At 49.8% G+C, this 14,134-nt stretch overlaps 1 protein-coding gene across 17 annotated transcripts in view; it reads left to right on the forward strand.

The window, feature by feature from the left end:
- FHOD3 (formin homology 2 domain containing 3) overlaps nucleotides 1-13,214 on the forward strand; it is a 411,645-nt gene extending 398,431 nt beyond the window's left edge. For all 17 annotated transcript variants that reach the window (XM_074352245.1, XM_074352246.1, XM_074352247.1 and 14 more), the window contains 2 exons: nucleotides 2,355-2,516; nucleotides 12,591-13,214. In XM_074352245.1, coding sequence (XP_074208346.1) covers nucleotides 2,355-2,516; nucleotides 12,591-12,673 — 245 coding nt within the window. In that variant the 3' untranslated portion in view covers nucleotides 12,674-13,214. The remainder of the gene's footprint in view (nucleotides 1-2,354; nucleotides 2,517-12,590) is intronic.
- Nucleotides 13,215-14,134: the final 920 nt, after the last annotated feature.

Below are 14,134 nucleotides of genomic sequence, written 5' to 3' on the forward strand. Positions count from 1 at the left end.
TAATTTTAAAAGAGAAAATAGAAAACATTCCTGCCTGGAAAGGACAAAGAGGAAAAGACATTCCTGGGTTTGTACAATATGGGTTTATTTTCACAAACTGATGAAAGCGATGAGAAAGGAAGGCTGCTCAGTTTCTCTGCACCCGCAGAGAGACTTCTGCTTCCAGAAAGGAGCAGCCAGCCACCTCGCCTGCTACGATAACCAGAAACTTTAAAAAAAATAACAAACACTTGCAATTAAAATACATCAGAGAACTGTGAAAGGGAAGAGGACCAGGCAAACTAGAATTGTAGGTGAGCTGAGAGCATCTCTTTTAGAGCGTTTGCCGCTTCTGGGCACAGGCTGAGAACGTGCTGTGGACAGAGTGACTTTAGTAAGTAAAGAGAAAGCAGCAGAACTTCGGGTAGTCCTGTGAGCTGGCGTAAGAGTTTGGCGAAGAGGAGCTTCAAATGTTTTCTCCATGGGAGATTTGCCGAGTGCTGGGGAAGCGTGGGAAGGGGGTGGCTGAGCCAGGAAGGCTGCAGCGAAGCTCCTACATTGTTGAAGTTCTGAAGGAACAAAGACAAGCTGGAGCGAGCACCTTCAACAAACACATACAGAGAGTTACAGACAAAATGTTTAAAGACAGAGGTGGGCTGATGCACAGCAAAACTGCTCTCTGGCCCCAGCACTCATCAGTCCTGTGCTGTGTCTGCTTAACAGAAAAGGGTAAAGACTGGGGGGAAATGGCACTGACTTCAGTTTCTGCCTCCTATTAGAAAGCTTGGACCATCCTGAGAAAGCAGAAAAATTCAGCAATTTCCAAAACTCACTTCTGAGAGGAACGTATTTTTAAGGGGTCTCATGATGCTGAAAAAAATAGTCTTTTGATGGGAGCAAGTCGATCAAATTCCCTCGGGTATTAGCAGAAAAAGTAAAATTTCCTGAATTTGTATCTCCCAGCCCTGTAGGTACACTCCCCTTATAAAACAAAACGATTTTTTTAAGTGACCACCACAACAAAGACCTTGTCACCAGGAAACCTCTTTTTGCTATGGCTGCGGGTCTCAAATACATGCAGATGGTAAAGCACTGGAATCCTGGTAGTCCCTTTGCAAAGTGTGAATTACTTATGTATTTAATTCAGTCATATGAATTTTACTAGCAGAAAATTTGACTAAATTATTGCACAGTACATATTTGCAGTAAACTTTCAACCACAAACACATGCCCATAAAGTTTACAGTCTACTGAACTGTGATCAACTTCCCAACTATTTCCATCAATATCCAAACACCAAAAGTTCTGAAAAATCAGTATAGGGGAACTCAAAATTTAAGATTTATATTTATTAACATTTTCTCCCCTGTGGTTTGGGAAAAGCCGGCTGTTCCTCAGCTTTCACTGGACTTTGGTCAGGTTCAGGGTACCTTTGTTCCATAAACAGAGTTTGAAAGCACTTGCTGACAGGCTTTTCATGTGGTGTGTTTATTACAAAGAGAAGTGTAGGTAAAGGAAGCTCACAATTTTGAGCACATTGTACGTATTTTTTCTTACAGAAGCATAATTCCCATCTTACAGAAGAGATTTCACCAGGAAGTTGATCAATTACAAAGGCACTGTTCTTGACATATTAAAATAGCATTCAGTTCTGACTGATGTGACTTGGGAACCCATGTTTTTGTGGTACTTTCTTCTTGCTGGTCTATAAACAGATGCTTTTATGCCGGACGTGGACTGTCTTAACATACAGCTATTTATAGACATATTTTTTCTGGTCAGATGAATGTACCAAAGAAAAAGTCATCTTAATTCCCCTTTGCTGATTGAAGAGGGCAGTCCTGTTATGTTTTTTAAAGGCTAGGTGATCCAAAGGTAAACCATAGGTTACAAAATCCATTGATTTTTTACTTAACTGGGTAAGAAGTTAGGGTTAGTTGACATTTACTAGGCACATACAACCATAGAGAGCTGACTTAACAGATGTCTCTGGACGTTGCTGGATGCACATCCCTGGGGATCTGATGTGCCCAGCAGTGTACGGTGTGGGGAGTCTGCCCGCCCGCCATCACAGGACCTGGCAGATGGAGGCACATCCAGGAATCTAAAGTCAGAGGACAGTGAGAGATGAGAACACAGCTGTGTGACTTCAGCGCCCCAGCTGTGATTTGTGGGAGGTCAGAGCCTGGAAGGTGACAGTCCCAGGTCACTGCGGTGCCCCTGTGATGGGGATGGGGGAGTCCTCTGGATGCATCAGGCTCGACCCTGACTCTGGCCTCGGCTGTGCTGCTGACCAAGCTCCGCTGCAGCAGGAGCAATGCTGCGTTTCCCTTCTCCCTGAGTACCTGGTCCTCTCTGGTTGTTTGATTCTTCAGGATCCGCTAGTTCGTGGACTATGGGGATGGATGACTCGCCTAACGTCACAGATGATGCGGCTGACGAGATCATGGACCGCATCGTCAAGTCGGCCACCCAAGTGCCCAGTCAGCGCGTGGTGCCGCGGGAGAGGAAGCGCTCCCGGGCCAACCGGAAGTCTCGTAAGTGCCTTGGGGTTAGGGTGCAGGGCTCGGCTTGCAGGGATCGGCCCTCCAGCTCTTTGACCAGGAAGGACAGGGACTCAGAGGCGGGCTCCAGTGAATTGTCAGTGGTGCGTGGAGGGCCCACCTGTGCTGGTCAACAATAAGTTTCATGCGGGACAGTCACCATCGGCCATTGGGGAAGAGGGGCGCTCCAGCCACCTGTCCAGTGCATTTGCCATTTCTGGCTAGGCCTTCCTCAAGTCCCACTTTGTCCGCAGGGAGTCCTGAAAGTCCACTAGCTGACTCTGGTGGACAGGGCTGGGCGCACTGGGGCCCGTGGTCACGTGCTGCCCCGGATGCTTTGCTCAGACCCTATTTCTGTCCCTTACCCAGCATTAGGGGCTATTTTCTGGGCTGGAGACTATTTCTCCAGGGGTTCACTGCTGTCCGTGAACATGTTGAAGGTGAAACCAGGGGTAGCAAGTGATTTTATGGTCAATAGGATGGTTAAAATAGTTAATGTTAAAATAATAGTTAGGGTTTACATTGTTAATGCTAGCCTAGGTTGACCAGTTTTTGTTTTTGTTTTTTCCTACCAAGTAGGGGATTCACCTAAATCGAAGCTACTTATTTTCCCCTTTAGTGTCAGCCCGGTTGCCTCCCCATTTCCTGGCTCCCAGAAGTGAAAGACGAGTGACTGTCAGCAGGCAGGCGTTCCCTAAGAGCTCAGACTCAGAGACCCCCCACATGGTGCCACCCTCGAGATTCACGCAGGAGGTGGTTGAGTTTGGGGCTGCATCCTTTGGACCCCATGGTTCTGTTTGACCCGTTGACATGCTTGTTTCCAGGGTAAAGGGCAGGAAACCAAATTGCTGCAGTCTGTCTGACTCTGCTCCTTTTATATCATTAGCTTTAGATTCTAATAGGAATTTTTCCCCAGAAAGGAAGGTACCACTTGACAACTCCTCCAGGGAGAAACAGGGCTTCTTAAACCATGGAGTCTGCGGGACGGGGGCCATGATTCTCATGCTGTAAGATGGGTGGCTGAGAGTCTGTTTTTGTATACTTCTAGATGACGACCATCCTGCTGGTGTACACTTTGAGTAAGTTCTTGAGTGGTGGCTCCCAGCCATAGCCACACATTAGAACCTTCAGAGCTTTAAAAATTCCGGGCGTCTGGGCTATACCCAAGCCGACCGCCTCAGAGCCTCTGGGGTGGGGCCCTGCCTGTGCCCCTCGGGTGATTAGTGGCATAAGGAGAAGGACTCTGAGTCCACTCTGTGTGCCCCCTGCCACATTCCCTCCATTTTTCAAATGGAAAACTATCCTTCAGGATGACTGGCTTTTTACATCTGCAGGAGTATGTCTGGGGGCTCCAACATCAGTGTCTAAGAACTTATCAATATCTAAGACCTTTACGTTAATTTTTTCCAACAGCTTACTATTTCCTAGTGCCGCTGCGAATTCTTTGCCATTCTCTGGTGCAACCGTGTAAGAACTTGGCTAGGGACTTGCTACGAAAGTTGTCCCTTGGACAATATGGGCATCTCCTGGAGGCTGGTTAGAAATGCATATTCATGGGCCCTTCTCCAGGGCAACTGATTCAGAATCTGCATTTAACAAGATCTCCAGGCGTCCTGTGTATAATAAGTTGGAGCTACGGCAAGGGGAGGTGAAGGGGATGAGGCCAGGAATGGAACTGCAGGATCCTCAGGTGTGCACATCTTCGGGGGCAGAGTCTTCTCCAAAGGGGTGAGGTTAACCCACACCCCTCCACACTGCATGCTGAATCTCAGGTTTGCTCCAGGCCAGGCCAGCAGTTCCCTTTTTACCTGTCTGAAGGGTGTGAAAGAGAATTCCTTATGGCTTTCACTGACTTTTCCCTGCACACCAGGAAGGCTGACCCTCTTGTGATTTGCATCTCTTCTTTTGTATACGGCTTGTCCATTTCTCTTGCTCTTTTTTCCTAAGAAATCTCTTTCTTAAAGAGCATTTTTTAATTTTAACTTTTTAACTGAAGTATAGTTGATTTACAATGTTTCAGGTGTGCAGCAAAGTGATTCAGCTCTATGTACATACAAGTATGTATTCTTTTTCAGATTCTTTTCCATTATAGGTAATTACAAGATTTTGAATATAGTTCCCTGTGCTGCACAGCAGGTCCTTGTTGTTTATCTCTTCTATATATAGTAGTGTGCTAAATAATTCTTTTAATGAAACTTATGAAAGGCTTTTTGAAGTCTCAAGTGGATTATCTGCAGTATTTGCCTTCTGTTGCCATCCTATTATTTACTTCAACGAACTGACAACCAAATGGCAGAATCCTTGCACCAGTTAGCTCCTGGTCTTCCTACAGTGGGCAGCCTCAGTGCAAGAGTCTCTACTGGGAAGAGCCAGGCAAAGCAGGTTGGGGAGCAGGGAGGTCAGACCCAGGTAGAAGGGCAGAGAAAGGCTTCTAGACCCAAACGAAGGAGGGCAGGGTTGGGCCAGAGACCACAGAAAAGGAGGCTGCATGAGACAGTGGCCTGGCCAGTCCAAGAGGCCCAGGGTATGTCCTCTTCCTGTAAGTTACACATCTGTGTTAGCCAAGAGTGCTGGCTCCGCCCTCTGGTCTAGAGAGAACCAGATTCTTAGACACATAATGTCACTGGGAACAATAGCACGGTCATAATTAATTTTCCTCTCCCGTCTGGCCAGAGAGATATTTTGCCTGTTTTTGTGGTTGACATAAAATAATTTCCTGTGGTATCGTTTCCATTCCAATCTTATGCAAAGCAGCCCTATATCCTTTTTCATTTAGCCAAACACATTTTATCCTGTGATGCAGTTACTACAACAAATACAGCAGAGAATGTGTTTATCTTTAGCAGGTTTAATTTATTACTCATGGTACCATCAACAGACATTTAAGAGGGGGAAAGTTACTTTGATTTCTGTTATAAAGGGATGGTAAATTCCAGCTTTCCATAAGAAGTTAAGGAATGAGGGAAAAAAAAAAAAACGATCTGCAAAATCAGTGTGAAGTTTCGGGGTAGGGCCTCACCCTGAAATAATGCTGCATTTGATCTGATTGTTTAATGGCGGCGATGAGGCAAGGGGGTCACGAATAACCAACATACTTGGGTTGTAACTCATTGGGCTAAAGATAATAATAGTCCAGCTATGGCAGGAAACCAAACAGAATCCAGCCCGTCACCTCGAAATTTATGACCTGCAAGCCCCTCGAGCGAGAATCCTCTGCGATAATGAAACATCTGCTTTCATGTCTGATGCTGGTGGCTAGGCCCACACCTGCCAGATGTCCTGCTTAAAGCGTGAAACGTGCGGCCGGTTAGGAGCACGCTGAGGGCATCTGAGTCGATTCCCAGGTTCCCGGGCTCAGCTCTGCTGCCTCTCCAGCAGGTGCCATCAGGGTCTCACTACGTGAAATGTTCCCAATTGTCCGGTTGATTCCTAGCCTGGGAATCGTTGCCGCGTTGAATCCCCTAGATCCCAGCCAGGGCTCTCGTGGAACCGGCTGGTGGAGATGGGCGACGGAGCGCGTCCTCCGAGCTGTCAGCTTTTCCTTATATTGGCTTCTCTTTTCGTCATATTGGGGCAAGTACTTTGTCCTGGGGTTGCTTGTTCTCTTGGGCCTCCCGGATGTTGGCCTTCCCTAGAAAGCCCTGAAGCTGCCTGGCATGCGGGGTCCCCCTCTGCGTTCGATTCTACAGGACCGGCCTGGGGGCTGGGGAGGAAAAGGGCTCCTCCCTTGCGTTCCTTGCACTGGGACCCATCATTGGAAGAGGGTCCCCGCCCAGCTGGCTGCCCGCTTGTGGCCACTTGCTCAGACTGTCCCAGACCAGAGGGAGGATTAGGGACTTTTTCCTGGGGGAGCCGAAGTCCTGTCAGGTTGAGAGAGGCCGGTCGCCCCCACTTCTGCTGAGTTTCTCTCCAGGAGGGAGTCTGGGCCGCACCTGTGACGTGACCATGGAGTTTGGGGCTCAGGGCTCTGTGTCTATAAAAATGTGATCACTTAGATGTCACCTACAAGTAATCCAGCAGTTTCTCAGGAAGATAAGGTTGGTCGCCCCTGTGAGAACAGTTTCTCATTGGGAAGGGCCAGAAGTCTGATCCTGGGGGCCACTGGGAAAGGAACCCAGAACTCTGACTTGGTTTCCTGCTTTGAGTCTCACCATGCCTCCCATGAAGCGTCAGCATGTTTCTCCAAAGGCACATGACATAGTTCACGTGGATCGGACGTAACTAAAATCTCATTTTACAGAATATTGAGGGATGTTGCCATGCTCTCTGTTCAACAGAATTCCATGGAGAAGGAGAATGAACACATCTTAAAAAATGATTGAGTCGTTCAGGGAAGACAGGAGACGTGCCTCACAAAATGTTAGATTCAGCCCTGGATCTGATCAGTGCTCAGCTTAGTTCAGCTGTCTCTGCTTTCCCAAAATGGTATTTGAAAATGTCCAGGAATTTTCCCACTAATCCCATTAAGAAACATTTCCCTGCATGTTATTTAAATAGGACTAACCTACTTACTAATTTTATATTCTTTTATAAGGCAAGCTAAGAATGCAGTGGGCCAGTGGCTTTAAAACTAATGCTCTTAGAATACAGGAAAATCAGATGTGAATGGAAAAGACTAAAGTTTCTTAATCAAATTTTTGTCTTCTCAGCATCATTCCCATTTACTCAGCACTTACTTATTCTTAGAGCTCATGAAGGCTGGACTGATCCCTCCCCTAATGACAGCTAAGGATAGGACCATGTGGATAGGACCATGTGGATAGGACACAGGACGGGAAGATACAGAAGTCCAAGAGAAGCAAAAGTCTCTTCCCTAAGCCCAGGTGGAGATTAACTGCACTTTAGTGAGCCACCTAAGGGCTTCTGCCTCTTGGGAGAAATGCCACCACCACCACCAGTGCCCATTTCAGGCCGCAGGAATAGAATGACCAGAACAGGAAGGAGTGACCGTGGCTCTCTGATTCCCTGGAGCCTAAGCCTATGGTGGGTTTCAAGCCCCTCTCACTAGAAAAGGAAGATGGGGAAGTGAGGAAGGCATTTTCAGCCCGCCCTCTGCGTCAGGAGTGTCTTGGAGGCAGGGGCGGCTGGGCACAGGGAAGGAACTTCAAAGGCGTTTGCGGGGGGAGTGGGCTGGGAGCCATAATTAGAGTCTGGGAACTAGGGGGAGAAATGAGGCCCAAATCAGGACAGACTCCAGATCGTGTGGGCTCTGGAGGCAGGTCCAGAACAAAGGCTGACAGGCCTCACACCCAAGCCCGTGAGGGTGGAAACAGCTCCGTGCTCTGCGGCAGGGCCAGGCCAGTGGCCAGGACTCTGATGTGGCAAGGAGAAGTCCTGGGGCTTAGAGAGGTGAGCTCAGAAGTGTTCCACTGCCCTGAATGGGTCTCTGGTGGTTTCGCATTCGGACAGATCGCCCTCCCAGATTGGGAGCTAGCACATCGGAGATGGACACTGGCTGGTGTGTCCTCCACCACGTCTGTCTGGGTGCCAGGCACCCATCTGATTCAGATTGGAGGTTCAAGAGGAGGGAGGATCCGTCAAATAGAGGAATCTGAGAATTTGTCTGTCCTGCCTCTGAGAGCTGTTCTAAGGGCAAAGCAGAGGGGTTTCTCGTTCGGGTGCTTTGGAAAGTGTTGGGCCTCAGACGTCGAGTTTAAATCAACCAGGTTTGGGAACCTTGGTTTCCTATTGGCGCTACTCCAAGTTTTATTTTTTTAGCTATTTATTTTGGAAGGATTTTAGACTTAACCAAAAAAAGTTACAAAAATAGCACAGAGTTGCCTTATATCTGTCACCCAGGTTCCCTTCATGTTAGCGCCCTGCGCCCTGTAGGGCAGTATGTCAAAAACCTGATTCAACTCTTAACTCAACTGTGGGCGTGACTCCGGTTTCACCCGTTTTCCCACCGATGCCCTTTTTCTGTTCCATGATCCCACCCAGGGTCCCCCGTCGTGTTGACTCATCACGTCTCCTTAGTCTCCTCTGATCTGTGGAGGACCTTTCATGATGGTGACACTTTTGAAAAGCACACAGCAGTTATTTTGTAGAATGCTGTCAATTTGAGAAACGGCTGCTTTTAATGGACAGGATTTTACATGAAAAAAAAAAAAAAAAAGGATGGAGAGTGCAAATAAGCAAAATAACCCAAATGGTTAAGTAAGACGTCTTCAAGTTCTGATAAGAGTCCCTGTCACCTTAGACACACGGCTCTCAATATACTCAGTAGGAAAATCTTTAGAATCAGGGATTCCAAAAAAACCCCAGTTTATTTCCAAATTGCTTAACATTATGTGCAAAATAATGAAAAACTGTCAGCGATCCACAGGTGAAAGAACACATGTGGGTTTCCGTCACAGGGAAGGAAGACTCGGTGCATTCGCCATCAGTGTGGAAGCTGCTCAGAGCAGGTGCTGCCGGGCTCGTCAGGGCACCGCGGTTTCCAGGGTGGGCTGTGAGTCCAGCGTCCCAGCTCGAGTCTTTCTCTACCACTCACTGTGTGTGCACAGGCTGGAGACTTGATCTCTCTGTGCCACGGTCGCTTGCTCAGTGGGGACATGATCTCGGTAACCATCCCAGAGGGTTTGAAGGAAATAAGCCATGGTAGTGCTCAGGAAATGACAGCCACTGTTACTGTCAGATGTGACTCATCTTAGCCAGGGGTCACCTGAGGCACTTTGTAGGATTCAAAGTTTTTTTTCAATTTAAAAGGAGAGGGGAAAAGAAATAACTTAGGGTTTTCCCCTGAGTCCCCAGCTGCCGTGTGCTGCACGTTGACAGCAGAGGCACCCCCGTGTCAGATCCCACCACTGGCACTGCGGCATCCTGAGAGCTGTCACAGGGCGTGGGGCGTCGAGTGACCGCTGCTGCCAGCGAAGTGACCCACGCCGTCTATGGAAGGGCTGCGAGGCAGACAGGGGTAAACATTTCCACGGTCTGTTCTCTGTTAAGCAGCTGCGGGGAGGGGGGGCGGTCACATGTGACAGACTGGGGGAGCCATCAGAGCGGTCAAGCGGGAGGCAGGAGTGGGCAGTGGGGAGGGGCCCAGATGTTCCCTTATCAGATGTCAGCCAGCCCCTCACCCCCTGTCCGCCAGCACTGGAGAGGGCCCCCTGTTTGATGGAAGTCTCGTTTCTCTTGTGCTGGTTTCATCTCCTGCCAGCCCCGGCATGCTGGTGCCCTCCTCTTATGTCCTCAGCCTGGTTTTGCTTTCTGGAAACTTACCGAATGAGAGCTCGCTCCCTGTGCCCACAGGGTCTGCCGCCCTGCATGGTTCCCCTCACTCTGGGTCCCCGTTGGCCCCCAGCTTCCTTGATGCATCACTCAGCTCAGGGTGGAGGCTCAGGTAACGTTTGTGGAATAAACGAGTGAACTGACCAGCAGGCATTTGGACGAGCAGACTCTGAAAGAGGCCCTGTCCAGGCGTGACTTGACTCTTGAATCAGGGTACAAAGCTAATTTCAACTGATTGCTTTCATTTCACACCTTCTTCCAACTGGTCATGTGAAAGAGCTTTGAGACTTTAACAAAGGAAGGGTTTGAAATTCTCAAGGTCCTTTTCAGGGTTAATATGTTTCTGGGAGAATTGATCTGAATTGTCATGAAGGCCCACAGAACGTAGGATTCCATAAATCAGGTGGATTTTCCTATGCTAGACACATGCAGCAAGCAGAGGGACCTGATTATGCTGGCTTCTCCCCACACACAGAAGCCCAAGCAGGAGCAGGGAGGAGGGTCCCCAGGGGTCTAGCCCGTCCGAACTGCAAGTAGACCATGAGGCCGAGGGCGTCGCCTCCGGGCCATCAGGCAGCAGGGCTGGTGCAGCACCACTGAGCTTTGTTCTGTTCTCTGAGCTGGTCCCAGACAGGCTGGCCCAACGCCCGTGTGGATAAGGAGATCATTGCCCTTGCTATAAGGTGCCAGGGTCCTTACTCAAGTGTTTACATGAGCTGCACACGACAGTTACAGGACTAAAGCAAACGTGTGAACAGAACTGCTAAAGGAGCATCTTTCAGTGCCCACCCGTTTGTCTTCTGTGGTCATTGGGCAGGCACGTACACCTGAGGGCTCAAAGCTGTGACCCACAGATGTCCACGTCACCTCCTGGGGCTCAGGAAACGTGAGGTGCCCTCCTAGTGCAGCCTGGACTACTTCTGGCAGAATTTTGCATCTTGGCTAAGAGGTCTCAGCAGTCCTTGTCAAGGATGAGAAATATTTCATCTTGTTTTCTGCCATTAAAATTGCTCTCTTTCTTTAACAAACACTGGAAGGAGTGTTTAAGGAACATAAAGGGTATTACGAAGTAGTATTTTCATTGCTGCCCCATAGAACGAATTCCATTACTCAGTTCAATGCAATCTGCCTCCAGCCACGGCTCTGGAGCCAGACGTTTTGTCTGGATGAGTTAGAGACTCAGCCTGGAGCCCAGGGGGCCCGGGTGCGGGCGGGTGAGCTCGCGCAGCAGCAGCTGCAGACGGCCGGGTGGCTCTGGGACCCAGAGCTTGGCTTGGAAATACAGTAGTGTGCGGTGGCACGGTCTGGGGGTACCCCTCCCCACAGAGCTCTGTGCCTCTGTAAAAACCTACACTTACTGCCTGTGAATCTTCTCCAAGAACGTCCTCAAAGAGTTAAAGTGCTGAGCACAAAGTAGGTTTTCCATGAAGTATGTGTTGGTTGACTGACTGATGGGATTAGGTGTTGAACCCTTTAAAACTGCTGATTCCTGGGAGAGAAGAATGTATTTATTAAGAGACATTAGCCACTTTTATTCCACCATAGGGATGGCGTTTTCAGATCCTTTGCTCATGGGCTAAGTGGGCTTCTGCCTGGGGAGGCATTGAATATGGGTGTTGCCTGCAGACACATGGGGTGGGGCCCTCGCCTCTGGGGAGGCCTCAGGGGACACAGGCTCCCTTGTCGTAGAGCTGGTGTGGGGAACTGGGTCTGGCAAGGAAGGTGGGAAAACCCCAAGGGGGAGCTTTGCTTTCTCCCCATTCTGATCCAGGGCCTTCCCTGGTGATCTCAGGGACTCCAGCTGTTTGAGGATTTAGGGTAGATGGCAGATCTAGAATACATTTCTTCTGAAGATAGAACAAATACCCAAAACTCTGTATGGCTGTCATGCAGAGTAGGCCAAACGCAATTTATCAGACAAGGAAAAAGTTATTAGGCAGCCTTTCAAGTGAAAGGACTAGTCTTGGAAGGGGCAGCTGCCTCACCATTCAGCCTTATCCAGCCTGTATTTTGACACTGAAATTGATCGACGCTAAACAATGGAAAATCCATAATGTCGGGCTGTGCATAAGCCAATTCCAAGTCAGTTAAACATGAGTGTTCCTCCAGCTGCCAGCTGTAAACCTCAGGGGGGTGGCTGGTCCTCCTTGAGCCTTGTGTGTTTCACAGAGAACATCCACCAAGTCCACGCAGACGTTTGGCGGTTTGCTCCTTGGCCTCCCGTCCACAAGGGGTCACTGGTTATTCTCTGTAGATGCCCTCTGATGACTTAAGACATAAGACCCCAGTGCTTGTGGAGAGCTCACCCCGACGGCTCCCCCTTGCGCTGGGCTCTGTTAACGCCTTGTTCAGTGAGGCCACGGGCTCTTTGGCATGGCCCTGCAGATCTGTGGGATTCTCTTACCTAATTTGCATCGCTGGCGCCTGCATTTTCCTGTGCTCTGTAGTTCCTTTTCCAGCTCTGATCCACCCCGTAGGCTGAGCTCTCAACCCGCCATTTGCATTTTGCAATTTGCACCATTTCTCAGACACCTCGTAAATGTGGACCTCTCCTCCCTTCTCCCCTCTTACAAGGCCCCCTCTCTACCTGGCTCTCCAGGTCGGCACCTTGTCATCCTCAGGTCAGCCTCTTGCAGCTCCTAGGTTTGTCCTGCCCTGGCCGCCGGCCAGCCAGCGCGCGTCAGCAGGAGCAGGACAGGGCCGGGTGTCCGGGGACGCTGTGCCTGCTCCGGGAGGCCTTGGGGCAGGGGGGCCCGTGGACAGACAGCCGGATGCCTGGCTGCTAACACCGCCTTCTCTTCTCACCCCTTTGACTCTGATGTGCTGGCACCACCGCAGTGCGGAGGACCCTGAAGAGCGGCCTGACTCCGGAGGAAGCCCGAGCCCTGGGCCTGGTGGGCACCTCGGAGCTGCAGCTGTGACCCCCGGGGTGCCCTGAGGCGGGTGCCCACCTGGACTGCAAGCTCCTGCTGGAAGGAGCCCCTCCGGTGGGAGGTGAGGAGACTCTGCATGAACACCTGAGGTTCTGAAAGTCACACCTGCGTCTGGGTGTCACCATGTGGCTGGTGTCACCGCGTGGCTGGTGTCGCTTGCTGGGCCCTGACATGGACCTCAGAGTCTCCCTCGTGCCCTTTCTTCATCGTGTCAGCTGTGTTTCTCTTGTTTCCTTGACACCCGGTTTAGTAGTTCCAAAGCGTGACACCTTTTCTGTGCAGGGAACAGCCCCTTTAAGGAGCAGGTCACTTCTGTCACGGCTACTGTGGTCACGAGGCAGTTTGTTTACGTTTGCAGACGGGGGCTCTCCACAACACCAAACTATCCAGATGTAAACTCCCAAATTGTACACAAAGGAAAGCACAGATTGTTTACCAGTTGTGGATTTTAGATGTACTAAATGTTTATACAAATTCATAAATGTACACCATATTTCAGATAATAAATAAACAGAGTTTAATGCCGTAACTGAAACTTTCATTCTCCTGGTGTAGGACCTGAAACAGCCCCACAGGCTCGCCTCCCGAATCAGCAAAACCTCTTCTCGGGTTCGTCAGGACCCTGGCTCGGAATGGCCTCTAGGTCCTTTGGCTTTCCTTTTTTTTTTTTTTTTTTTTTTTTTTGGTTAATAGAGTGAGAAGCCCTGACTGTGCTCCTTGTAATTCCTGATTAATTAGGCATCCGGCTGTGTGGCAGGGCACCTTAGGAATAACCCCATGGATACCGCCCTCCCCATGTGCTTCGTCTTGCTCCTTGTGATGCTGAAGCTACAATTACAGTGGCGTTTTAAAAACTGGAACTCTGCTGTAGCTCACTCACTTGCCTCTTATGTAAAAATTCTCCCCCCCCCCAAAATTGACTAAGTCACGGAAACAAAGTGGAATTGTGAAGTTTTGCCTACAGAGAACTTCAGGATGGCAGGTGCGGCCCTTGGCACTCAGATGCAGGTCATCAGAAGCTCGGGTGTCCCGAGGGGAAGGCGCCCTGGAGGGTCGCAGCAGCCGCAGGGCTGCGCCGCGGGGACAGATGCCCAGGTGGTGGCCTCAGCCCAGTGGCACGGCTCCCCGGGAAGAAGCTCTGCCTCGGAAAATAGGGAAAGCTCAACCCCTGCAGCAGGTGTGGGGCGGGGGGTGGTGTCAAAAGGGCATCAGGTCACCAAGTCTGTCTCTGCCTTCCTTTCAAAACCTCTGTGTTCTCTGCATTCTGGAATCTGGGTGGATGCGATTTAGAGACAGGACGCAGGCATGTAGTCTGAAGAGCCAAAGATAATATATTCACCCCCCTCTCCGCCTCCCTTCTGTGTCACCACTCACTAGGAGACAGGCAGCGCTTTCAAACAGGCATTTGTCAAATAATACATGATGTGAGCACCCGGCAGATCCTGGAGC

Source organism: Camelus bactrianus, chromosome 24 (genome assembly GCF_048773025.1).
Source record: "Camelus bactrianus isolate YW-2024 breed Bactrian camel chromosome 24, ASM4877302v1, whole genome shotgun sequence".
Classification (NCBI taxonomy): domain Eukaryota; kingdom Metazoa; phylum Chordata; class Mammalia; order Artiodactyla; family Camelidae; genus Camelus; species Camelus bactrianus.